Here is a 26,156-nt window from a genome sequence, read left to right on the forward strand (position 1 = left end):
ATCCAACCGACCTGTTCTCGGACGGCGTTACTGCAACTCGTCAGCGACAAGACAACAGCTCTTATAGCAACGCAACAGACCACATCGACACAAGGAGAGCCACAGAGAGCAACATTTGCTAAATAAAATACGCTCGTGGCGTAATTTAAAAGAGATAAATGACGGGAACCGTAAAAGTTTCTGGCCCCTATTGTGAATTTCTTAGTAGATCGCAGTCGGCCGTTTTAAAGGAGACAAGTATGAGCGAAGACGACATCAGCCACGCCAACCTTCTTAAGAGCGCTATTGCTAGTCACCCAGCGCCTTCGGGGTATCTAGAGCTAGCTGCAGCTCGCCGTGGTGAAGCGGAGACTCTTCAAACTCACCAGGCCAAGCTTTGCCAAAAGCTGCTTCAGTCCCGGCTTCAGCAGATTGAACTAATGGAAGGGAAGCTTGAAAAACTGGCCAAGTACACGGCGAAGCTGTTAAATGCGCACGATGAGCTAGCTACATTGATCTCACTCGAAAAGGAGGAAACCACCCGCATTGCAGCCGTGACGGGGGTTCCTATTCGCAGCTCAAAGTACGTCATGTCTTACTCGGTTGTGCTGGAGGAGTGTTGCAGCTCAATGTTAGGCCACACGCAGCATTGAGAATTTGAGGACCAGAGTGGGGTTATTGAGTAAGAAGTTTACAATTAATTGGCTTCCGAAACACAACATGCTACGTCTTAATTGTCGCCAGTAATTCCAGATCTGTGTCTTGGACCGCCTTCGCTACCTTGTTTTTTCTCGTGGTTACCTCGGGTTGCCTTAAGATCATCCACATAATGCGAAGACGTATAATAGTGACGTCGTCATGGCTTACAGCACATCGGGTAAATTGCGAGCTATTTTTAAGCATCGTTTACACTTAGGCGAGAACTAGCACACCGCAAGAAGTTCCGTCGGGCTGCTTCGGTCCGGAAAGCCACACGGTCTCCTCAACGATTAGATATGGCTCTCCTAGCATGGTGGAATCGTGCCAAACTCTTAAAAACTCGGCCACTACTGCCTCGTAGGTGTGCTCAAGAGTGTCGTTGTATGACGTAGAGCACAATGGTTCGTAGAAATACGGTGTGACTGTCGCCATCGCCGTCCGGTATGAAATACTGACAATAATCACACCCCAGTGTATGTTGCTCAAATGGACAGGCAACACAACGTACTTGCAGCTATCAATAGGGATTTCTGGTGGCCTCGGACAGCCCAACGACGGTGCGAATGAGTCCAAAGCATAGCAGCTACCAATCGATTCGCAAATGCATCGAATTCCAAAGTCGATAATCGTATCACTCAGCATACGATCTCGGGCAATCATACCAACCATTTTCTCCACCATGACGGTTCCCTCCCCACAATCAAGCCGAAAGATTGAGCTTAGACAAGCGCTAGCCAGCACACGCACGAGGGCGTCCGCCAGTTGTTGATGTCTCACTGGAACAACGTCAGGCATTAGCGCAGTAGTTCCGGTCTCCTCGTCGAATATCACCGGGTGTGCGAGGATCTTTTTCCACTTTGTCGATAACAGCCACTTCACATCTGCCAGCGATGAATTTAACTTCTTGACCAGACTGTAGTACTCAACCATTCTGAAGACCCCACCACTAGTAGCAACACAGAAAGCAACACACCCCGTGAGCAACACATCAAGCAACACAGAGCTCCAGCAGCACATGAAACGGCACATGAAAAGCACAAACCTAGTAAAGCGCGGGGTACCACCAGGAAAGAAAGCTAAGACTTCGTTCGTGGACCCCTCCGGATGTTCGACATCTTGATGCTCATTGAAGTACTTTGATCCTTGATGTTTCTTCTTTTCGACAGCAACCACAGCGCTCAATTTAATGACAAGGTTCTGAGGAATCACGAAATTGTAGTCATAGTCAGCCGTACAAACTAATTCACGACAGCTGCGAGGAGTTCGGGCGCTCATGAAATCGTCATCCATGATCACAGGGTAGTTTCCGAGTATCTCGCTCACGTGATACGGGTCAGTCGTGTGGTTCGCCCATTCCAATAGTCGCGAAAGTGACGGTACGTTTTTGTCCGGAAGCGCAATAGCAGCCAGTTTCTGGGACCTTTCGTGCTTTACTAATTTGCGCTGTGTCAGCTTCTTCCTCTTATTGTGTCGAGGCTTGGGGTGAGGGATACGAAGAACTTCGAGTCCACAGCTAGCGGTGGCTTTCGCTTCACTGCACTTCCTGGGTGCATGTGCAGCCGCTTTAGTTGGCTCATTGTGAGCTTCGAGACGCGTATCGGTTTGGTGGTCGGCCGACGGTAACGCTACTTGGACCTTCAATGTTTGTGTTGCACTCGGTGCTGGTCCTTTTGTCATCGTAAATTTGTGTATGGCTCCATCACCCGTCTGAGGTGAATTTGGCGATTTCATCTGCCGGATAAAATCCATAGTATCAATAAGTTATGTGGGCTCAATTTCCGATGCGGCATCTGATAAATAGGAATTGTCGGTTTCGTCGTCCTCTTCCGGCAAAGTCGTTGTATCTGATACCGATCCAGCTCCAACACCTTCACGTAGCTCACGCTGAACCAGTTCCTTCCAAGCATGCAATGCTGTGCAGAAAGCAGGACTCGACAGACCTGAGAGACGCTCCATCACGGGCTCGAACACTGCTTTTGCATAGCAGTACTTCTCCTCGGTTGACATAACAACAGCATTTGCTCGCTCGCGGCGACGCAACTTCACGTAGATGATTCGGCGTTTCCATTTAACGCGCAGTCTTGTCGTTTTGGTATCTCCTAGCTCTCCTTTCACTTGTGTTGCTTCGTGTGTTGCTTCGTGTGTTGCTTCGTGTGTTGCTTCGTGTGTTGCTTCGTGTGTTGCCACTCGGTTGTGTAGCGTCCTGTGTTGCACTACTCGGTTGTGTTGCTGATAATGTTGATGCAGAATCCTGCGGCTGGACCGCGTCGAAGGCATCGCTGGCTACTTTCATCGAAGTTTGAACGTCCTGGAGGGAATAGATACCCGCTTGAAACGCCTTTTCCATTGCCGCCAATTCCAGCATGTCCCAGCGTGGAGCAATCGTCAATGCCGGGAGATACTCGAACCGGTGAACGCGGTCAGCAATGTACATCAAGTGTTGACACGGGAGGTTATTACTTCGATAGAATAGGCATGTACACGTCCACTGATAGTCATTGCAGCGATATGTGCGCCCCTGCGTAGACAACATCCACTCTCCCACTTCCACGTTATCTTTCTTGCACGTAGCTTCCGCCAGATATACCATGAAGTGCTCCCACTGATTGCGCACTTTTGTAAACGAAGCATCGCTCAGGTGCTTTGCCACAACTACAAGGAAGTCTAGGACAGAGTCAGGTTGCCGCGAGGTCACGGAGTGCTTGCGAATTGAAGCAAGTAGCTGTCGAATAACTGTCGTTTGGTGAGCTAGAAGCCCTCCAATTGTCGCATCAATACGGGGCCTTTTACCGAGGAGCAGCTTCACCTGATTCCAGTTGGACTTAATTCGATTGGTGGTGGTATTGCCTGCAGAAAAGTACGCCCCACGGAGATAATTTGCCCACATCGAATCGCACGTTTTCCAATTTCGCAAAAAAATAAGCAAGTAGCTTAGGGCACTTCTCCTCGCACGTTCTTGTGAATGCTGCCAACTCTGATTTGAACGCTATCTGCGTGTTGCTACATTTCGCACAACATATTTAGCAACACAACAAAGCAACATATTAGGCAACATTTCATAATCAACACATGAAGCAACACACAGAATCGTACCAGTAGATTAGCTTTGCAAACGCGTCCTCCATCCTGTCGCGCTGTGACATTGTCAGGTCAAACTTGGGACGACGAAGCACTTTTCTCCAGTACGTGAGCGCGTGGAATTGGCACAGAATAACCTTGGTGCCGGGAAATGCTCTTTCTAGGACCCGCCACTTCACGAAATCTTTGTCGATAGCGATAGTCTGGATTAAATTCCAGGACGGGTTCTTCATTTTGAAGAATTCAACGATACGGTCCATTGTTTGTGCTTTTTGGTCTAGCGCAAGAAAGTCGATTACAGGTATGCCCCGTCCTGTTGCCGACGTGATCACAAGACTTCCTAAAAAAGCAAACAAGTTAGTATGTGTATGATCTGACAATTAAATACGATGCAACTTACCCAAATGATATCCGAGGTTATTAGTCCCGTGCGTCCAGTCCATCACCAGTGTGTCACCCCACTGACGAAAACACTCCTTCTGAATGGAGGTTTGCAATGCAATGACACAGGTTATATCCATTTGGTCTTGCACCAGGAGAACATCATTTCCTTTTTCCGCTACAAAAGCACCCAAAAGAGACTTGGTTCGTTCCAACGCTGATGATCCCCAATGAGGGAGGTGGATTTGGCGCGGGGGACCCTCCACGCGCCGACCCTAAGGCGGATCCGCCATGGGTGGATCCCACATAGTCGTTGGTCACCACCTCCTCCTGGGTCAGACGCAACTCGTCACGGAGACGGTCCAAGCTCACATCCGCAGCTGCCCTAGCAGTCTGGGAATCTTCCAGATCCCGCTCGAGGTCCCCAATAGCACCCGTAGCATATTACGTGTTTGCTGAGGTGTAATAATAATATCTGCACGTAAACAAAATGTTGTTAAGCTTGATTAAAACTTTGAATGTACAGCGATTCTTAAGGTTTACTGCGGTCACCCTCCATCACGAAAAGCACCCACCTAGCTTGTCCGCCAGATACCGGTTGACAGCAGCAGTACTGGGCTTCACCTCGTTGAGTAGACCGAGTTCTTGTCGAACTTTGCACGACAAAAGTGACTTCGCACTACGATACGAATCGTAGATGACCTTCGTAGTGGGGTGGTTGTGCATCGATATCTAATTCATTAAACAGTTAGAACTACAAATATGCGTAAAAACAGCATCTTACGCACCTCTGTGTTTTCATCAATACACACTTTCCACGAGGGTTAACCGGCCTCAACTGAGTAGACGGAACGCACAACGAAGCTAGCTTCACATCCTGTAAAGCGGCAGTCGTGTTCATGGCGCCCACGCCCTCGGGGGGCCTGAGTTGCAGCATGCGTACACCAAACTCGTTTGAAGCTGTGGGTCAAATAATCAGGTATCTTCTTAGCACCAGGAAGCCTAAGCAACACTCAAAGCAACATAGCAGCAAACGACATAGTGAGACAGCAACATAAACGTCAATATCGGTATCGTGCCTTCACCTGTTGTGCTTCTCTCTTGTCTCAGAGCTCCGAGTTCGATAGCAAAGGAAGTGCTCGACTTCGTAATCTTTGAGCACTTTCTGATACTCCTCCCACGTGCTGAAGACTTTTTGCGGTAGCCCTGGCTTGTCGTTGATGACTGGGTTTAGCGCTTTCACAATCTTCTTGCGGTTATCCGCGTTTTTGGTTTGGCGACGCCAGAGATGATGTGGTCGACTAGCCGACCCTTCAGTGGATACTCGTACCCGCTTTGTTGGAGGCTCAGGATCTGGGTCATCTGCAGTCGATAATCCTAAATTAGAAAGTGTAAATAACATTGTAGACGACTCGTACCTGAATCTGATATTTTGTTTTCCGTATCGTTGGAGTCCGCTAGGGTGGCTGCGGCGGCGTTATACTTAACGTTGCCCTCAACGTTGCTCTCCATGTTGCCTTTAGTGTTGCCCTCAATGTTGCTCTCCATGTCGCCCTAAGTGTTGGCATCCATGTTGGCATCCATGCGGCTCTCAGCGATAGCGGCCGGCGAGTCAGCTGCCACCTTAGCAGTAGCGTTCTGGGAGTGTTTCACCTCTTTTTCATGTGTGGTAGCCTCAGCCGTAGTATCCTGTGTGGCGGGAACATCGTCGTCCTGCGTGGCGTCCTGCGTGGCGGGGACATCCTCTTCCTGCGTGGCGTTCTTCGGGGCGTCCTGCGTGGCGGAGACATCCTCTTCCTGCGTGGCATCCTGCGTGGCGCTCTTCGTAGCGTTCCTCGGGGCGGGGGCATCCTTCGTGTGGCCGCGTGTCAGACCAGCGTAATCACGCGGGCGCAAGGTGGAGCGACGTCCTGCACACATCAAATCAGTTTATATCCATCACAGCGTACCTTATAAGCGTCATACCTGTGTTTGCGACCAACGGGACGTGCGCCACACCCTCTTGTTTCGCAGCCCCCGTACTGGGCGCTCGCATCTTCTCGTCCTTCTTCGCCATATCACTGTAGGTTTCTCCCGTTCCTGGAAATGTCGTACTTTGTCAACCACAAGATTTTGCAAATTTTTAGTCTAACTGTTTGGTTTCAAATTCACGGGAAGATAAACTCGATAAATTACCGAACAGCACAGCAAGCTGCTGCGCTGCTCTAAACCACCTATCGTGTAATTGTGGTAAAGTTGTAGTAACGACTCCGGACCAGCAGTTAAGAACAATACCTGCCACGTAGAATCGGTTGAGTATTATACTCGGGAGTAGGCTACTCATACGGTAGGCTTGGATGGTCTGCAAGGCAGTCTCAATGAACTCACGGAAGATCAAAATTACGTGAAAGTATTGCCCATTGACACCCAGAATTCCGTATCGGTTTGTGATATGTGCGGTGAGCTTTGATATCCCTTTGGGTATCCCCGAATTGACACGACCGGTACTTCTTGACTGTACTTGAATAACTTGCATCTGCTCTTTCTCCTTGTACTTGGACAGAATACTTGGATCTCCCCATGGTGTAAACGCAAGTTTCCGTAGCCATACTGAACTAGCGATCATTAATACGATGCACAAGCCATGAACTGAAGCCATGATCAGGTGAACAGTTGCAATGATGTCGTAGTTATCTGGTGACATCCCGACATGATAAAAATCGAGGTATGGCCAGATCTGCGTCTCAGTCACCCACCAATAAAAGAGCGCGTACGCTATATTATAGCCACAGATAACAAGATGAACTCCGAGAAACATGAACCACCAGAGCGTAAGCGACCACCATGGCACCAGCACTACTTCATGGGGAGAAATCCACGGGGCCAGCGCATATACAGCCATGGGGCGCTACCTCCCGCTTAGGAGGTTGTTTGTGGTGCCTCAGTTAAAATTAGAAACCGTGCTCGTTTTCACTCATCTTAATCGGTTGGCACAGTAAAAAAAACTTGTGCTTCCGATAACCTACCAAAATATTTTCATTCCCGTGGGCTTGGAGATTTAGATTGACTTTATCGTGTAGCTAACTGCGAAAGTCATTTATGCGTAAGCTTAGTCCGCTTGGATAAAAACCTGTAATATAAAAAATTTCTCATTTCTTACTAATCTTTTAGAAACGTTTTAGTCGGTTGTTGCTTCGCCACTTCTGCGAGTAGTCCACGTACCTCTTCCAGCCAGGGTGATAGATGGCCATTTCGTGAAGTCCATCTAAGCCTAAGAGCGTAAAGACTCGACCGGGATGTAGCTTGACTTGCCTGAATTTGGGGTGTAGCTGCAATAGCTTGTACCTCACCCAAGACTCGAAGGTTTTGATCAGGCGCTCTTCATTCTTTTCGCTGTCCCCAACCTTGTCGTCTTTCATGTGGCGGATCCTTAGGTGCCGCGTGCTAAAGTCTTTGCTCGGTTTTCCTACATAAACAGGGACCGAAAGGCTAGGGGTCGTCTGCGTCATGCCGGTAGTAGATGTCGTCAACGCGGAGGCTGGACTGTGTACCAGTATAGCAGTTGCTGCTATCAGCGCCAGGAAGAGTCTCCACATTGGTAGCGGTTGTTGCTGGTGGTCGATACTTGCGAAGTAAGCAGGCAAAAGCGATGGGGGCTCCTATGTAAGGTACTGTAGAGGGAACCGTCAACATAAAGTGGTAAGCAGATTTAGCGTTTACGCTCAATGCTGAGTCAGTTAATCCGTAATTATGGTTAATTAACCGAAAATTTGCCTCGGGCAACTGACCCCGCATCCAGTTCAGCAGATTTTATATTAAAAAAAGGTTGTCTTCCTACAGTATCAAGTTCCTTGGTACATATATAGCGAGATGGTTGCTTGTCAGCAAGAAACATATGCCCATGCATCATGTTCTTTTAAAATAACCTTCCCGTAAATTTCGCTTAATTTATCGCTATTTTGCTTGTCCGAATGGTTATCCGCCTCGATTACCGGCTTATGAGCTTTCAAACTATCCCAGTATAAAAGAAAACTTGTAAGCGGGTGACTCGCTTAATGAGTAATCATATTTACGGTGGCTGTACCGGAAGACTCACGTAGAAGCACAATAACCAAAAACTACGTCAAGAAACGTCGTCATCAAAACTCACAATCAAGCTAAAGGCAAAACAAAAAATCGGCGACCTTTGTACAAGTTCGTACTTTCGAAGTATTCATTAAGTAATACCACTAGTGAAGTTGGCTCTTGGATCTTAGACTTTAAGTAACTTGACGAAGTGCAGATGAATCGCAAATCCACCCAGTAGATTCTAAAGTTTGTTGCAGATTAACCGGACGACACCAGTCACTGAAATGCCAGTCCCAGATCGGCAACGCTAACTTCCATCCGTCTACTTGTTGTGGATACTTAGAAAGTAGTCATTGCGTCAATTCCAAGTACGGGTGTTCCAGCAGGATTGCCTGAGAATCAAAGTCTTCAGATCTGTGTTCATTTAGAAACAACACCATCTCAAAATTGCCGTTTCTAATAGTTTGTGTCATTGCGTCGCCTTCGCTATGATTGCGATGAAGCCACTTTACGATAGAAACGTGTCCAGTTCTTGAAGCAGCATCCATAGCACGAGTGGTGCATCCTTCAGTTCGATTAGTGTGTAGCCATTTCACAGTGTCTAAATGGCCACTTTCTGCTGCCCCGTTCATTGCTTGTACAGTACAACCTTCCGTTCATTTGTGCTGTAGCCATTTTACTATCTCCAAATGTCCAAAACGAGCATCTCCATCCATCGCCGCAGCAGAACCCTTACATTGGTGTTCGTGTAGCCATTTGACAGCTTCCAAGTGGCCCATCTCAGCTTCACAAAAGATGATAACTTATCGATAGTGTAGTTCTCATTTATCCACTTCACAACGTCCACGCAGCCGCTTCTAGTGGCTCGATTCATTGTCGAAACATCGCATTTATCACTGCAGCTGTCACGTAGCCATTCGAGAATTTCAGATGTCCACCAGTGGCCGCAGCGTTCATAATTCCTATTTCCCAGCCTGGACAGCTCTTCTCTTTGAACCACCTGACCAGCGGTAAATGTCCTTTTCTCGCTGCGTTTCTCGCAGCCTCACTATTCAGCGGCAAGCCTACTTCAACATGTAGCCATTCTAGAACATCCAAATGCCATATTTTGACACCCAATTTCAAGAGAATAAGCAAATTTTAAGAAGTCCAGATCTCCACATCGAGCAGCACCTTTCCAATCGATCGTCGGGTCGTCCATCTCGCAATTTTCGAATATCCACCGAGCTGCGTCATACTCCGCTTCCAGATGAGCACTACAAAGTGCAACTTCTGCATCGACGCCGAACTCTACAGACAACCATGAGATGATAGCTACATTTCCTGTTTTTTCCTGCTGCTTGCATGATTTCACGTCGAGGTGGGCCATTCCTCTTTAGCCACTCGATAGTTGTATAACTGTGGTTAGTCAATGCTCTACACATCTCAATTCCTTCCCAACACGCTCGATCATAGCAATTGTCAAATAGCCATTGCAAAATTTCAAAGTGTCCTCCGGCTGCAGCTCCGTTCACTGATTTAGTCAATAATTCGTGGGGTAGAAACTCTCCACCAGCCTTTTGACAGCGTCAAGATCACCTCGCCCAGCTGCGAGCCACGTGGTTCGATTAAATAAGCAGCGACGGTAGAATGGGTCCATTGAACGACTTGGTTCCTTGCTGGAAACGCACTGCATCAAGTGCAGACTACGAGATTTCGAAAAGGTCTCGACGAAGCTCTACGACGGAGAAAAAAAGGCGAGAAACTCATCAATGCATTGCTTCACGTGTGGCAACATACGACAATGAGTTGGCAGACATTATTTGCCTAAGATCTGGGCACCATCGATTCATATTTCACTGTTATCTTTGGAATTAAAGGGACAATCAGAAATTTTAACTTTAGATTTAATTTTTAATATTCTGGCAGATTTTCAGAAGTTCATCTATTAAATACGTGAAAATGCTGCGAGCGAAGGTGCTGCCGGAGGTTCTGGGTCAGATCGTGGGCGACGGCATCACCGCCTGCATGTATGTATCATATATCCATAACCGCCTTTGTCTTGCAATCGTAACACTGCAAGTTGCAGCTCTTAGCTCTCTCTGCGTCAATAATTATATGCTCTTAAACGCATCTATTCCCCACAACTCAATGGCTCCGTGTTCTCTATGTTTACTCCAGGCTGGTGACGCTGGAGGGTGCGCTCGTGGGCTCCGTGGGTGACGGAGAGGCTGTGGATCATAAGGTGGTGGGAGCCATCGCCTCCCATACCTGGGGCGAGTATCTACATGCTGGCAAAGAGGCCAATCCTGCTGGAGATCTGCGCACCATGCTCGTCGAGCTCGAGGCAAGTGTTATACGCAACACTCTACCGGTTCTTACCGTCGCTATAACGCCACAAGTGACTGACAACTACTATGCTCGTACTTGAACCAGCGTGGACGTCTGGCGATGACAGTGGCGGGCAAGAGCTTCCTGCTATGTGCATACTCAAGCACCGAAACACCGGCTGGACTGCTCAAGGCTAAGGTAACTTATGCCGCTATGTGCCGTTAATGAGGCTAGACTAAATGTAGTATTATGTAATAAGGTGGAGACGCTGGGAGCATATTTGACAGCGTCGCTGGACCAGATTGAAATGTAGTCCGAGAACGTCAGATCAATAACTCTACCTCTTATTGTCTTGCATTTATCTTTTCTAAAACGGTGTAACCAGACAACAAAACTACTTGTTGCGTTCTACAGACGAAAGTCGTCCAGTGTCTTGCCTCCAAGTTGTTCAAGACGCTTCTCAAGCCACAGTTGAGTCGCAGGGGTCAGACCTCCGTCCATAGTCTCCAAGATCTGCAGCAGTCGACGGAACTCGGGGTAGTTGCTAGCGTCTAAAAGCTGTGCCAGTACAGGCACGACGGTCTTTCCAACAGGTTCCACGCCGTACAAATTGTACCAGTCCTGCAAGAAGCCGATGAGGTCTTCGATCATCACAGGAGCATCCGAACCAAGCAGCAAACTCCGCGCAGCCGCTGCACTCTCCGCACTACGTTTCTCATCGTCGCCATCCAGTTTCAAAGCGTCACGCAGTCCAAGCTCCTGCTCGATAGCTTCCCGGTCCGACACATTCAGCATAGCCGACAACTCGTAGTCCAGCGCTTCCTCACGTGACGTCGACTCGTCTTCCTCGCTCTTTTCCGCTTCTTCTTCACCATCTTCCTCCGTATTAACCATAGTAAACGTCTCTCCATTCGGCAAAGCATGACGTTGGTACAGGAGTCCAAGCGCAATACGATGGATCGCTTCTTGCGACGGCTTCATGCCTGCATTGTGCATTTCTTGCAGCAAAGAGTGGGCGCCACGTACGTCCAGACTCGTGACACGTTGGAAGATGAGCTGGTCGTACTCACGCGGAGCCAGTTGTGTCGTGCCTAGCAGCCGCTGCTGCTGACGTACAAGAGCGTCCGTCTCTTCTTCGCGCCAGAACCGGACAGCAGCACACACGGCGTGCTCGAAGAACTTGGTCAGCTTCTCTCTCGTCTCGGGGTCTTGCATGTCCAGGCCACCGGATTGTACCGTTCCAGACACCGCGTTGGCCTGTGTGAAGACACGTTGCATCATGTGCAGACTCGCGTGCTTCTGTCGTTGCGTGAGACGCCTATCCAGGCGTCGAGCTGCCTTCATGTACTGCTCCATGAGTTTTACACTCACATCCAAGTCGTTTTCCACGTCAAAGCCCGCGTCCAGCAGCTTATCCAGCACGTACTCCACTGTCTTGTCCCCACGCTTCAAGTATTCTTTAATCAGCAGCTGGTTGGCCTTAAGAACACGCGCGTTATCCAGACGACGCTCGACTGTCGTGGCTCTTCTGGACTCCTGTCCAATGATCTGGTTCGCGTGGTTCTGTTGACTTAGCAGCTCACGCAGCTCATTTTCATCCAATGCCGCATCTTCCGCGTCTTTTTTGCTATTGATCTCGTCGATAGTCTTCTGCGCTTTAGTCAACGTACGCATGATACGGTCGTACATTAGACGCATCTCCACCACACGCGGAGATGTCGCTACGTCTCGACTCTCGGCACGAGCCAAGGTGGACTCACGTGAGAGCATCAGAACGTCCATAAGCGACCATGGGAAGATCTCCAGAGCCGCTAAAAAAGGCTGCTTGGAGAGCACAGGCTTCTCTTCCGTACTTAACGGAGCATACTCGATATATTCGTCCAGGATCCTCTTCACAGGGGCGATGAGACCACAAGCTGCCGCAGCCTTGGTACGCATTGTGTATACCTCATCGTATTGCGTGGATGTAGCGTAGTTGAACTTGGGGAAGGCACTGGAGAGCTGTTTGTCCACGAACATGAACACCTTGCGTAGTTGGTCCACGTCTCTCTTGTATACACTCGCGGACAGTGAATTGAAGCGTTCCGTGCTTGAGTATACGATGGCTTTCATCGCGTTAACCCACAGAGTGCGTACGTGGTCGCTGGAGGCAGCAGAAGCTGCAGACGTGAGCTCTTCCACTATTTTCGAGTCCAGTAGTTGGCTCAATGTAGCAGGGATCTCGTTCCAACGTGCACCTAGTAGTAGCGCCTCGTAAGTCTCCACATCCACTACAATGTCGCGTGTCACCATGAGCTGCAGCATACGGGAAAACTTGACGCCGTTGTCGGCGTATACTCGAAGAGCCTCGTTGTAAGGCACTGTAGATCTCGTAAGCTTCAGTTCCTTGGCATTCGAAGCACCGAGTGAGCGTTCGTACTCGTCCAATTGCGCTTCGATGCCGCCAATAAGACGTTCGTGGAAGAGCGCGAACTCCTTGTCCGTCTTGAGCTGGAGGGGGCGTTCCTCGCGCTCCACGACGCTCATGATCTCGCGCTGCCACATGTCTTCGCTCACGTCCTTTAGTATCTCACGTAGATCTTGTAGCGATGTGTGCTTGGAGCTGCTAATGAGCTCCAGCGCCACATTGCGGATGAGATATTGACGTATGCGCTCTGTGGGACGGACGCCGAGTTGCTGCATCTGCTGCGTGAGCTGCGCGGCCAGCTCAAACTGGCGCTGCTTGGAGGCAATAGCTACGCCGCTCTCATACGCGCGCGCCGCCTCTTCGTTCAGTTGTGATGACGCATACTGACGCTGTAGTGTCTGCATGTCATGCAGCCACAGCGGCAGCGCCTCGTCCGGAGACACGTATGCCTCGTTATCGTCGTATAGAGCATTGCATCGCGCCTTCAGTATTTTCACAATGCTCTCGCGCTGTTCGTCAGTCAATTGCGGGGTTGGGTGCTCGACGACGGAGGTGAAGGACCGTGTGGCAAGATGGAGAGGAACACTGCGACGCGAGTTTTGCAATGAAGACGACTGTGTTGACCGCAAAAGAACAGCACGAGCTGTTGCAGATGAAGATGAACGTGTTGCACGCCACCGCGGTAGCACAGTGGCCGCTGAAGCGCGACGCAGACGCAGCGCGCGATGCATATCCCTTCCCAGCCAGACGATGGGGGAGCTAGTGTACTCCCAAAAGTATACCCTGGTTACTCTTTGCAAGTGACTTGATCTTTGTAAGCTTCGATTTGAATTTCAGCTGCTGTTTGAGCCTGAAAAAGATGATTCTTGCACCTCTTTAACTAAATACTGATCTCCTTTTTTTAATTTTCTATCTAGACCTCTATCTGTCTAAATTGCTTCTTTCCTTTTTATAATTACGTGCTCCCATTATCGTGTCTACTTGTGAACGAACCGAAATTACTCAAGGCAACCAAGCTAATGGCACTCACTCGGTCGCGGGCGTCGACGACGCCGTTAGCGCATCCTGCACCTCCAGCGCCCCCTATGAGCTCCGTGTCCATCCCCATCCGCTTCCAGTGCCCTCTGTGTCTGGACGTGCTGCGTCGTCCCATTCAATTGCCCTGTTGCCAACGTTACCTCTGGTAAGGGCAACCGTCTCCCTGATTGGAATGTCATCTCTCTCTAACTTATTATATCTTCGCAGTATGGAGTGCTTCGAGCGTGGCTTGGAGCTCACAAGCGTCAACTGCGGCTTCTGTCGCCGTCGCGTCGTCGGGTTCGCGCGTACCAAGCAATACAAGGTGGACGAAGCTATGTGGACAGCCATTAAGACTCAGTGTCCGTTTTTAGGCGACATCGCAGACGACAGAGAGCCGCTGGTCGAGTTCTTCGATGAGAACGCTCCTCCATTGCATAATAGCGGCGAGGATCGTCCTACTACTGCAAGCGACGAAAGCTCCGGAGAGTTCAAAGCCTTCTACGAACAACAACTTCGCCAGCATCAATCCCAGGTCCACGAGGCGGAGCAACGCGCACTGGAGCAAACGATCGAGTTCCTGGAGAACGATATGGAGTTTTCTGCATCCCTGGCTGCGTCTCCAGCGTCCTCCACGTCCTCGTCGTCATCGGATCCTTCACTTCCCAGAGCTAAGAAGATGAAGGTAACAACTCCATCGATGACGACCAGAAGTTCAAGTCACCGACCTGTCACACGCTCATTGAGCTCAGTGGACGACAAACAGCCCAAACTGGACAACTTTTTCGGGTCCTCAAGGGCTTCTTCGAGTCATTCAGGACACAACTTACGTCATGCGCATTCTACGAACGCCGGGCTCTCGTCTCCCCGTGCTACGACGCACTTGAATGTCGATGAGCCACACAGAAAGTATTTCCTGCGCAGCGCATCGCACAGCCCGACTCCGACTAAGCAGAGACGACAAGTAGGTAAAGGACGCAAGCCACTTCTTCAGCTCACGCTGGGCACGACGATCTCTCCGATTGCATCACACACCCGTAGTCGAGACCTCATGCGTGCAAGCTCAGCTGACTCCGAGGAGTCTACCAAGATGCTGACACGTCAAGGACGACGGAGGAGCTCCTGGAAGTGTGTCCAGTGTACCTACACGAACACGTGCTTCGACAGTCGATGCAGTATGTGCCGTAGTCTACCTCCTACTGAAGCGCACATTTCCCTCAGCTCACACTAATTTAACAAAAAGATGGTGTTGTTATTCCTGCAATGATACCAGTAACTTTTACTGCATCTTCGTCTTTACTCGTTGCGGCTTTCTTGAAGTACAGCACCACAATACAAGGCGGGCATTGAATAAGGCAAGCAACAGTAATACGAAGCCAGCAACTTTAGGCGTAGACATGTCGATAATAGATGCGTTGGAAGGCTTCGTCGTAGGGTTCCGTTACCGTTTGATCCCATTTGAAGTTGCCATCGCTGGAGAACTCGAGGATTCTATCGTATCGTAATTATTAGTACAGCGTATCATATTCATGTGAGTGAGCTTACCCATAATTCCTTCCCAAAAACACGCGATCGTACTCGATATGCCATGGTGAGCTGCGTGGTAGAAGTGACGACAGCAAGGGGATATACCGCGCCCAGGAGCTTACTATCTCGAATACTGGCGTAAGCTGTGTGATCAAATAGTAGTACGGGATCAATTTAGCGTCTTGAATCGACGTCGAGCCGTTCGTGACTCCACTTGTGATCAGCTGATCCAAGCAGGTAGAGTTAGTTCCCTCTGTCCCGCACACTCGTGAGTGAGCCAACATGTGCAGGTCGCCACCAACTAGAAGGCGTATCAGAGGTGACGCCGTCGGTTGGTTATATGTCTGGAATATCTGATAAAGGCCCTCTAACCCAGATCGCTGCGCTGCCATGCCTGGGTACGTCTCGTGCTCAACGATGTGAGCTATCGCCGCCGAGAACGCTGACTGGAAGAAAAGTGGCATGCTGGAAAACACAACTGCGGTGTTGTCGTTATCACTCCAGGATTGCAGTTTTCCATCTAGAAATCGTCTCTGTTCATCGCTAACTAGCTTTGGTTGATCGTCCTCCAGGTCGAAGAAGCTGCGCTCAAAGCGCACGTCAAGGAACAGCAGTTTAAGTTGCTGCAGCTCCACCGCAAAGTATACTGGATACGTACGAATAATGTCACCCAGTGCACCTTCAAGAAAGTCTACAGTGTCCCAAGGAATGTCGCGGTACAGTTGGTATTGGAATTCATAATACGCTTGCAGTCCAGCTCGACAATGCAACTGGAGCGCCACAAGCCGCTCACGTTCACTTTCACGAAACGTTGGGTTCTTCAGGTCTTGAAAAGCTTTCCGAATGAGCTCTACGTTGAAGTTATTGATGATCTCGTGGTCGTCAGGAAGCATCCAATGCGCTCCGACACGCAGCATACGCTGCGCTGCTTTCCTCCCGAACGTTTTCCTGTATATAAATCGGAACTCCTCTAGGAGTGCGTCATATCTCGCACCACGTTTCTTCCTATCTGCCATGTCCTTCAGTGAGAATGGTGCTATCTCAATACTGAGCTCTCCAGCATCTGCATATATCTGATCGCCAATGTGAGCCGTTCCAAAGTGCACCGACGACGATCCTAAGGCGTCATCGTGCGCTTCAATGTCACTCGCGATACGTTCCATTAACACGTCGTCGTGGTCGTCCACAAAGCGATCGCAGGAGACAACGACCATTCGGTCCGTCCAAATGTTTCCGTCGCTCTGTGCTCGTGCTGTGTGGAACATGATCGTCGCAACCTGTTTCGGCTCGTCCACTGATAATTGCACCACGTATCTGCGTCCCGGCTCCAGATCTTGCAGCACAACCACGCGTGGGCGTGTTTCGGTCTCTATTGAAAGTAAATCAAGCGTCTTAATCGCTGCAGATCCAGCTAGATCGCTCTGTGTCGTCGCCATGGTATCGTAGACATGGACGCTGAGTTTCGTGGCTGACAAAGGCACTTGGTCGTACAGGATACGCGCTGACGAGGACGTCACGTCCCCTACGATCAACAGAAGTGAATCATTGATGTCTCTAGTGATGGATTGAGCGGCTATGGCCGCTATAGCTGCGTGGAGCCAAGCGCACAGCAGCAACACCGCGCTCCGCGTCATTTTGATGCAGTCAATGTCAGTGACTCGTATACCGAGTGTATACCTGTATAGCTGAAAGGTCTTCTATTCGAGTCAAGCATGGAACACTGAATCAAGGTCCTTTATTAGTGTCCGACACACGAAATTGATGGGAAGGCTCAACCTGACACATGACATGACGACAACACTACGCCGCTTATGCTGCTGCTGACTGGGAGTCTGCCTGCTCGCTAAGCTTCGCTTTTTACACAATATAATCGCGTCTCATAGATATATCTGCCTCCACGTGGATAATGGGGCCTGTTCACTCACTGGGTTGCAGTCAAATCACCTGTAGTTGCCGCTGTTGCTGCTCTTGCCGTAGCTGTATCGCGTTGATGATGAGCGCCCTGCGCTTCGAGAGCGATCCTGAGGCAGTGAACTCGAATGATAGAAGCCTCTTCGACTCCCTGAGCTGCTGCTCGGTCCGTTGTTGTAGAAGCTTGAGGGGCGGTGACCGCTCTGAAATTGCGGCTTCATGTCCATCATGCTCTGACTATGACGCCACGACGGCCGGTTGGATGGATACTTGGCGAAAGACTGTTGGTTCGCCGCTGCGGCAGCGGCACTGACAGGTGGGTCGGCGACAGGGCTGCCTCCTTTGCGCGGATCGCCCACATCCCAGTTCGATCTGCGCTTCCTCCTCCGCTCAGCTCGCCGCTTGGCTTCCTCAGACATGGGCAGCTGTTCCGTGATCTCCAAGCTGCGTTTTCTCCCTCTGTCTTGATAGCGCTCTGATGTATCCCTCCGACAACTATCCTCTCCTTTGCCCACACTGCTACTACTACTGCTCTTCCTCTCCAATCTGGGGGCTGAGTCCCTTCTCGAAAGCTCCTTTTTCTCAGTCACGGGTTTGTCCTGTTCAGAGGCCGCGGGGGGGAACTTGGCTGCCGCCGCCGCAGCGGCTGCTGTGTTGTTGTTTGGAGTATCGCTGTCCTTGACCTTGGCCGACGGACTAATCGACGCTGTAGTGGTGGGGCTGTTCCGCTCCAGCGGAGGGGACAAGTGCGACGACTCATTGTTCAACGGCGTCTTCACACGTAGCTCCAGAGCGAGACGGTCGCACTCGCTGCTTTCGGCGTGATTAGCGCCTTGGGAGTCGTAAAATTTACAGGCTCTGTAATCTGTTGCTGTGTGCTCATTTCCTGCGATTTGTTCTCTGTCACACTGGTAGAAGCCGGAGCGGGAGGTTCTTCCTCCTTCTTTTGCTTCGGGGACGGCGCTGCTGTCGGCTCAGCCTCCAACTTTTCTGGGATCTCCGGTACCTTCACCATCGGTTCATCAATAACGAGCGGCGCAGGAGGCGCAGCAGGAGTCACTTTGACCTCTGACACGGGCGACGTGGCGACCGCAGACGTCTCATTCTCGACTTCGGCATCCGGTTCATCAGACGAGCTACTGGCGTCTTTTTCCTTAAGTGTATCCAACTGGGCGTTCCAAAGCTGGATCCAGCGCTTCTTGGGCGTCAGTTTACGCTCAAACGGAGTCCTGGCTCCCCCTCCGACGGCCGTCACCGTAAGCTTCTTGCCAGGCTTGGTCTTAAAGCCGACGATCTTTCCTTTCTTACTCTTCCTGCCGCGACCGCCCTGTCTGAGCAAGTCATTCGCGTCCTGTGTCCGGTTCGAGTCGTCCCCTGATGCGCGCGCCTCCTGTTCCATGCGCTCGATACTAGCGATGATCTGCGCCATCTTGCGCTCCTCGCGGCTCATTCTGCTCCTGTGTTTCGTGTGATATGTGTCTGTATGGCCTGTTGTCTCTCTGTCCCTCTGTCGACCCGCTGCGTCGGTCAGTCCTCTTCCTGCCTGCTCCGGCGTCTCTGTATGCGCGCCTTCTTCCGACTGGGAGGGCCCCAGCAGGTGCCAAAGCCCAAGAGCGGCACACTCTCCCTGCATAGGGAGATAAAACCTCAAAGGCGAGACAATAAAACCTCGGGATCTTACAAATTCCAAGTGAAAAAATACGAGTCGAGACAAGACCTAACCGCGAAGTGGGATCTTTTCGCGTGCGCCACATCAATCAACAAACAGACGAAAGCAACCCACGACCATCACTCTCCCAACTTCAACAGCATGTTTTTATTGCACGGATGAGCACTCAATTTTCAATTCGTAATGAGCTTACAGAGTCACACGTCCACCTGGCCGTCCTGTATCATTTGACGCATCAGTGGACTCTCCATTCGACGCCAACAAACCAACCGGGTCGACCAAGGACCGTTTCGCTGCCACCAGGTCATCTGCTGGGATTCGATTTCAGATTTTCGCTGTTATCGTCGAAGTGCGCTCGTGACAAGCTCCACGTGATATAGTACGTCGCTGGCAATATTTGCAGAAACTGCTGACCATCACTCTTGCAACTTCAACGACAGCAACTTCTTCCCTATTCTTAAGTTGACCATTTCTAAAGCTGCCTCAGAGCAGCAATGGCGGATGCATTTAGCTTGGAGCGAGGGGTGACACCGCAGTCGGCGGGGGTGGACGGTGGATGGTTTATGGATGGGGAGACAACTGCAGCAGATGCGGGTCCGGCTGTTGTAGCTGAGATGGAAGCCGTGCTGGCTCAAACGCCAGAGGCTATTTCACTCTACAAGTCAGAGCTAGAAAAGCTGTTATTGGCCTTCGTCAAGTCACAGGAGAGTGAGCAGCGACTGGTGCACCGCACCAAGGAGATCGTAGCGGAGATCCGCTCAAGTCATGACGCCATGGTACGAGACCAGGAGGAGGAGAGTGAGGCGCTAGCACAGAAAAAGAAGACTAAGATAGAGCTAGATGCCATAGTGCAACAGATCGCTTCGACGAGGCAAACGGAACTGGAGAAGCAACTGAAGGTCAATGGCCTTCGAAGCAAACTAGAGTCCCTGCAAGAAGAAGTTGCCAGGATGGCCATGCCATCCGGGAACGGTGGTGACATCATGCTGAACGAAGAGCAGGAGCTTCAGATCTCCAGCCTCAAGAACAAGCGTGCAGAGAGCGCACGTGATGTTGAGGCAAAGACAATATCACTGCAAGATCTACGGCAAGAGACTACTAATTTGTTTTCCCTAGTGCAAGAGGAAGAGGCCAAGAACGCGAGACTCGAAGAGACTCAAGCAAACGTCGTGTTGCAGATTCAGGAGAAGCAGAGCCTCACGGAGCGGGAAGTACGGCGCAAAACGCGACTGGAAAAGGAACTCAAGATACTCAAACAAACACACGAACGACAGCAAGTCGAAATTTCTGCGCTGGAGACACTCAAGAAGGAGAATGAGGAGAATCTACGCAAGAAGGAGCTGACGATGCGCGAGTCCAAACAGAAGATGGAGAAATACTTGAAGCAGTACGACGGGCTATTCCGAACGACACACTCCTTGACAGAAGCGATGCAGTTGCAGTGGCAGGAGAACGTCGAATTGCATAAGGAGAATGTGCAAGTCGAGCACGAGCTGACCGTCAAGGAGCAGCAAATCCAGACGATCACACGAGATGCGGTGAAAACTGACAAGCTCATGGAAATTGCCAGAGAGCAGCTACAAGATATCGAAGGCAAACGCTCTGATTGCGAAATAGAAAAGGAGAAATACAAACTAGAGCTCGAGAGCCTTATCAATCTCACACTGGAAGCAGAGAAAAAGCAGAGTGAGTTGCTGACGAAGAAGCTAGACGAAATGCTCCGAGAGCGCGAGGTGCTCAACAAGATGCTAGTGAAGGTAAACGACCGAACGCAAGCTACGTTTGACTTGATGAAGATCAAGGAGAACACAATGAAAAACCTGCAGAACGAGATTAATGGACTCAAGTCTCATGTAAAGAAGCAACGTGCTCAGATCCAACAGCTAGTCGGGGAGCGTGAAAAATACGAAAAGGAAGCTGCCAACGCGACGCAAAAGTTCATGACGTCGTTAGAAGAGGCAAAGCTGCAGGATTTGCAAGTGGTCTCCCTCCAGCAGAAAATCGTCGAGAGTGAAAGTCGTCTGAAGCAACAACAGAATCTGTACGAAGCGGTTCGCACGGACCGAAACTTGTACAGTAAGCAGCTTATTGAAAGTCAGGAGGAGATCGGAGACATGAAGCGCAAGTTTAAGATTATGAACCACCAGATCGAACAACTCAAAGAAGAGATCACATCTAAAGATCATGCTCTTGTGAAGGAACACTTCGACCATCACAAAGTGGACAAAGAAAAGGAGATTCTCAAAAACGAGCTTTTGCGTATCAAGAAACAGATCCAATCATCGGAACAAATAATTCTCAATCAGGAACAAGAGGCCACTAAACTCGCCAAGATCATACAAGAGGCAGACGAAGAAAAGCAGCGGCAAGTTAAGGAGTACGGGTGTGTTGTCCATGATCGCGATACTTTGCGTCAACAACTTATCCAACGGAACGAGGAACTGAGTGTGCTATACGAGAAGATCAAGATACAGAAGTCAACATTATCCAAAGGATACTTCCAGTATCAGGAGAAGGAGAAAGATGTCAACAACTTACAGTCGAGAATCCTTGCACTTACACTTGAGAGAGACTCGAGCAACAACCAACTGTCACATGAAGGTTCACTCAAACAGGAACTTATCCGTCTGGAGAAAGAATTACTCCAAGAGAAGACTAAAATCCGAGCTCTTTCGGAAGAGCTTGACCATCCGCTGAACGTCCACCGTTGGCGGAAACTTGAGGGCAGTGATCCGAAGCGGTTCGAGATGATTCGGAAGCTTCAGACGATGCAGAAGAAGCTGATTCGTAAGTACGAGGAGACCACTATCAAGGATCTACTTATCCTGGAAAAGGAGAAACTGTATGTTGAGTTGAAGACGATTCTAGCACGACAACCTGGTGCTGAGGTGGCAGAGCAATTAGTCGTTTATAAAGAAACGCTCAAGGGGAAGCAAAACCAGATGAAGCAGATGGAGGAAGAGCTTCAAATGTACAAGATGCAAGTGAACGAGTATCGTCACGACCTTGGTCAACTGGATAAGGAGAAGCAGCAGATTCAGCAGGAATGGATCGATAGACAGCTGAAGTCGTACAGTAACCAGTTTGACCATGGACAGGAGGGAAACGCCACGGTATATGGAGATCCTGCATCTTACGGCAACCCTGAGGACTAATATATTTCGGATTACATGTAAGAATTTGTCGAATTAGTGAACTGGTGAGGGCAGTGGGTGTACTGCACTGCACTGTGCTTCGCTACTTCCCAACCAGGAAAGGCTGTCGGGGTCACCTTGAATGTAGACACAAAGTATTACTTGTTATTGCCAGCTGCAAACATCAATACAAAGTGATAAAACTCACCTCGAATACTTGAAATCATTGATGAAACAATCGATATTTGAGGCAGCAACTCGTTCCACAGACGCTCGCAAGTTCGTACCAGCGTCACAAAATTCTGGTCAGTGCTGGTAGCGACAATAAAGTCCCAGGTCCCATCTACGCGCTGACGTAGCAACTCTTCCTCTTCAACCAGCACAAGTAGCTGCTGAAGTTCCTCATGGTAGCTCTGCAAACCAGCAACAGTAGATTAGCTATCCAATAAAACAACACTTAAGTACTGTGTACCAACCTCGAGATGAATCGAATCTTGGAACAACGTAGGGATGTCGAGGCCTCGTTCCTTCTCCAGGAAATCTAATAACATCTTCGCGTATTTGGTTTGGACTTGAGCTCGAGTATTCGAAGAGAATACAGCCCACTTCGTACACGATTTGACTTGCTCAATTTTGGCAGCAGTGGACTCCAACATGTACAGCATTCGCTCAAGCTGGCGAGTACGCTTAGAGATGCATTGAACCACTGAAAACGCGCATGCAGTGTTGACGGCGTTCATTGCTTTGCCTATTAATACCAGACAATCAGAGCGGTTATTAAATTTACTTGAAGTAATACTTAATAGGCTTCTATTTTAATCTACTACAATGTAGTACATTACAGTAGTACATAGTCGTACCTACTGCTACCGGAAAAAAACATTGAATCACAAAGCGTGTTTTTTATCATGTTCATGTTATGCTACTAACAGCCGACAATTATTGACACGGTAGCACCTCGCTCGCCCATTCTCAATGTCTAGATTTAGAGATTTATCTTCCGCCGCGCTGTTCCTCGATGTAGCTGGTGCACATGCCCAAGTATCGAAGGCGAAGGTACGGCACTAGCTCGTACAGCACCTTGTTCCACGGAGTACGGCCAAGTGTGAGCTCCAGGATGACTAAACACCTCAGACCACAGTTGTCGTTATCTTCTTGTAGGCACGATGTGAACTTGTAGTAAATGAGCTCAGAGTTCAGCGACAGCAGCGGCTCAACAACTTCCTTCACGGCAGCCTCCAACTCATTGTAAGATGCTGTTCCTTGCTGAGGGTCAAAGATACGGCAGGTTTGGGCTCGTACGTCGATATGGTAGGCTACCCAGTGCACTCCTCCAATGTTCAGCACCCCGATTATCTCCGTGTTCGTTCCCGAGAACGCGTTGTAAGCATTTGCAACTTTGCGCTTTCTGTCGGGCTCCTTCATGCCTGCAAATGATGGACTCACAACTCCAGTTTCACCATACTTGATTGCGAGGGCGTGCATGGCTGTAATAATGGATGTTGTCGAGAGCCATTGACAACGTCGAAAGCTCAGCAAGCGGAAGCCGTCAATAGCTTCAGAGCCAATAACGGACAAGCAGAGATTCAACGCCTTGACTTGATTCAGTATGGTGTTCTGTGATAGAGCAACCAAGAAACAATTTTCGGTAGCACAAACCGTAGAGTAAGTTTTCCGGTATCACGAACTGAGGGTTTTTTTTTCTTACCTTCTGCTCTGGCAGTAAGTCTCTGAATATTTTAGGGAGGGTGTGATCCTCTGAAGAAGGCCAAGCGACGGCCGCAATCCACTCCAGCGTGTGTTCAACAGCTTCAATGTGCTGCTTAGCTTCTGCGTGCAGTACCATAAAAGCAAGCTGCTCTTGACTTGCAGCCCCAAATTCTGACCAACACGCCACAAATTTTTTGCCTGAAGTTCCTCTTTGCGACGCCAACATTGACAAAGCGTACGTCACTATATCCTGTGGTAGTACCTTTACCACCTCTTCCAAAGTTAGCTTCTCTTCATCGCTCATCAATCGAATTGTAGGGTTGATGGCTACATCACATGTCGGTGGATTATAGTTAGACAAAGGTTGCGCAGCTTCTTCGTAGCAGTATCCACCAGAAAGTAGCAGGTTTATCTGAGTAGCCGTCACTCCAGATCGCAAGGGATTTGTGCCGCACAGCTTGGCCAGTTGCCGCAATACAAACTTGCGTTGCGCTCGATCGATCTTCTTCTTTGAAAGTTTCTTGTTCTTCACTGGCTTACTAAATTTGTAAGCCGTTTGCTCAACTCTCTCAACTGCAGGTCCAGATACGTTAATTCTGGATACAGGTGCCTTCTCCTCAAGTAGTTTCACTTCCGATGTAATACTTGCCGCTCCAACACTCCTCTCTGAATCATTCGAGCTGCGCTCTACAATTCCAGTGAAATTCTCGAGAGTTCCATCTTGGAGAGCTGTATCAAAGTCCTTTAACCACCGGAGAGCTGCATGGAACATTGGGGTAGGTTGTCGGGACATGGCAGCCACGATGCTTTCCGTCAATGACTTGGCTTGTATATACTTCGCTTCACGCCGCACATGAGCAATAGGTTTTGAGGCTTGAACCTCGTGCAATTCGAAACTTCCGCTGCTAACAGGTCCAGCCTTGATATTATTTGCTGGATGTCGTCTTAGCCAGCGTGTCGAGAAGGAAGGCAATGGTGGTAGCATACTCTCGTTGTTGTTCGCCTTTCTATAGTAGAGGACGTGCCGGCATGGCAGGCGTAGCGTCTTAGCAAAGAGGCAATCGCACTTGTACGTCTACATGTAAAACCCGCTAAATGTTAGTCACCACTACGCGTACCGGAACCTGCGGTATTAGCTACCGTGTATGGTAAAAACATACTGTTCGCGCTACCGCAAAAACAAAAACTTACCTTCGTGTTTAGTGTATGCTTGGTGCGTGTGCGCAGGATCCGTAATGTAGTATAGTGATCTCCACGGTCTATTTCGTACTCAGCGTCTCCTAAAGCGTAATGGAGTTCACCAGAAACCAAGTTCAATGCAAAGCTGCTGACTGCTCCTGCCAGACTCGAAATCTCCTTGTGCTCGTCAATCAGAGGGCGGGATCCAACCTTATTGTATTCCTCGATGTACTCGTCTTCAGCCCATTCTTGCAGCATAATGAGCGCTGATATTAAGTCATCGATTCCATGTCCGGCGTTGATCAGCTGCTTTAACCTGCCCCACTTTGACTCGAGCCTGTTATTCGTGTTGTTACGAAGATGGGGGATGTTTCCTCGCAGGTAAGCAACCCACTCCTCTTGTTGGCAGTCCCAGTTCTCCATGAAAGTCTTAAAGAGAGGATGCTGGCTGTTGCCTTTAACAGGTCCAGCAGTAGCGATTTCTGGTCTTCATATTCCTTGGCACTTGCCGAGTCAATCATTTGGCCCATCGACGCCTCTATCACTGCTTTCTCCTCCGTTGTTCCTTTATCTAAGCGAGCTACCTGCTTCGCAAACCATTGCTGCACGTGAAACTGACAGAGAAGCTGCCTCGCACTCGTAAAGACTTCCGCTAGAACGGCTTTCTCATGAAAGGCTTTATCCGTCATTAGCACCTCCACACCATTGTAGCTGGGATTGCTGGCCACAAACGTTTGCAATACAAGCCGCAAATTCTCTTTCGTTTCGCGCTCGACAAGAGCATGCTGGATGTATTGTCCCTAACAGACCAGCAATTGACAATAAGCAACGAAAATTAGAAGTGTAGATTCAGATATAAAAAACAGTAGCTACCTTTCCGAAGCAGTCCTGGACTACAAAACTGAACAGTTTGTATGCGTGAGCGTTCGTGTCGTGAGTTGTATCCACAAGAAGGACCTCCGGAAACGCCGAAAACAGACGCTTCATGCCAGCGGTTTGGAAAACCACAGCGACAGCGATGTCTCGCTTCTTATCTACAAACACGCGTGCTGAGTTGCCGCTCTCCATACTGACGAACTCCTCCAGAATCGTTTCTGTTCTCTGCGCA

The 26,156-nt window shown here is 49.5% G+C and overlaps 8 protein-coding genes across 8 annotated transcripts; 3 read left to right on the plus strand and 5 right to left on the minus strand.

Moving 5' to 3' along the window:
• Nucleotides 1–7,283: 7,283 nt before the first annotated feature.
• PITG_16428 (secreted RxLR effector peptide protein, putative) lies at nucleotides 7,284–7,712 on the minus strand (the record flags this gene model as incomplete). The annotated part of the gene is made up of 1 exon (XM_002897422.1): nucleotides 7,284–7,712. One exon carries the CDS (start codon nucleotides 7,710–7,712, stop codon nucleotides 7,284–7,286), a length of 429 nt encoding a protein of 142 aa, XP_002897468.1.
• Nucleotides 7,713–10,125: 2,413 nt separating this feature from the next.
• On the plus strand, nucleotides 10,126–10,807 carry PITG_16429 (uncharacterized protein; the record flags this gene model as incomplete). Its single annotated transcript, XM_002897423.1, has 4 exons — nucleotides 10,126–10,193; nucleotides 10,345–10,516; nucleotides 10,600–10,692; nucleotides 10,754–10,807. 4 exons carry the CDS (start codon nucleotides 10,126–10,128, stop codon nucleotides 10,805–10,807), a joined length of 387 nt encoding a protein of 128 aa, XP_002897469.1.
• Nucleotides 10,808–10,902: 95 nt separating this feature from the next.
• On the minus strand, nucleotides 10,903–13,632 carry PITG_16430 (uncharacterized protein; the record flags this gene model as incomplete). The annotated part of the gene is made up of 3 exons (XM_002897424.1): nucleotides 10,903–11,312; nucleotides 11,421–13,440; nucleotides 13,486–13,632. The coding sequence occupies 3 exons, from the start codon at nucleotides 13,630–13,632 to the stop codon at nucleotides 10,903–10,905; spliced, it is 2,577 nt and encodes an 858-aa protein (XP_002897470.1).
• Nucleotides 13,633–13,889: 257 nt separating this feature from the next.
• Nucleotides 13,890–15,149, plus strand: PITG_16431 (uncharacterized protein; the record flags this gene model as incomplete). The annotated part of the gene is made up of 2 exons (XM_002897425.1): nucleotides 13,890–14,084; nucleotides 14,147–15,149. The coding sequence occupies one exon, from the start codon at nucleotides 14,619–14,621 to the stop codon at nucleotides 15,147–15,149; it is 531 nt and encodes a 176-aa protein (XP_002897471.1).
• Nucleotides 15,150–15,459: 310 nt separating this feature from the next.
• On the minus strand, nucleotides 15,460–17,079 carry PITG_16432 (uncharacterized protein; the record flags this gene model as incomplete). Its single annotated transcript, XM_002897426.1, has 1 exon — nucleotides 15,460–17,079. The coding sequence occupies one exon, from the start codon at nucleotides 17,077–17,079 to the stop codon at nucleotides 15,460–15,462; it is 1,620 nt and encodes a 539-aa protein (XP_002897472.1).
• A 306-nt stretch (nucleotides 17,080–17,385) lies between these two features.
• On the minus strand, nucleotides 17,386–18,926 carry PITG_16433 (uncharacterized protein; the record flags this gene model as incomplete). The annotated part of the gene is made up of 3 exons (XM_002897427.1): nucleotides 17,386–18,141; nucleotides 18,210–18,264; nucleotides 18,343–18,926. 3 exons carry the CDS (start codon nucleotides 18,804–18,806, stop codon nucleotides 17,386–17,388), a joined length of 1,275 nt encoding a protein of 424 aa, XP_002897473.1.
• Nucleotides 18,927–19,519: 593 nt separating this feature from the next.
• On the plus strand, nucleotides 19,520–22,180 carry PITG_16434 (uncharacterized protein; the record flags this gene model as incomplete). Its single annotated transcript, XM_002897428.1, has 1 exon — nucleotides 19,520–22,180. One exon carries the CDS (start codon nucleotides 19,520–19,522, stop codon nucleotides 22,178–22,180), a length of 2,661 nt encoding a protein of 886 aa, XP_002897474.1.
• Nucleotides 22,181–22,363: 183 nt separating this feature from the next.
• Nucleotides 22,364–22,899, minus strand: PITG_16435 (uncharacterized protein; the record flags this gene model as incomplete). The annotated part of the gene is made up of 3 exons (XM_002897429.1): nucleotides 22,364–22,375; nucleotides 22,447–22,572; nucleotides 22,636–22,899. The coding sequence occupies 3 exons, from the start codon at nucleotides 22,897–22,899 to the stop codon at nucleotides 22,364–22,366; spliced, it is 402 nt and encodes a 133-aa protein (XP_002897475.1).
• Between the last annotated feature and the right edge of the window lie 3,257 nt (nucleotides 22,900–26,156).

The sequence above is a fragment of the Phytophthora infestans genome, genomic scaffold (genome assembly GCF_000142945.1).
Source record: "Phytophthora infestans T30-4 supercont1.44 genomic scaffold, whole genome shotgun sequence".
In the NCBI taxonomy this organism is placed as follows: domain Eukaryota; phylum Oomycota; class Peronosporomycetes; order Peronosporales; family Peronosporaceae; genus Phytophthora; species Phytophthora infestans.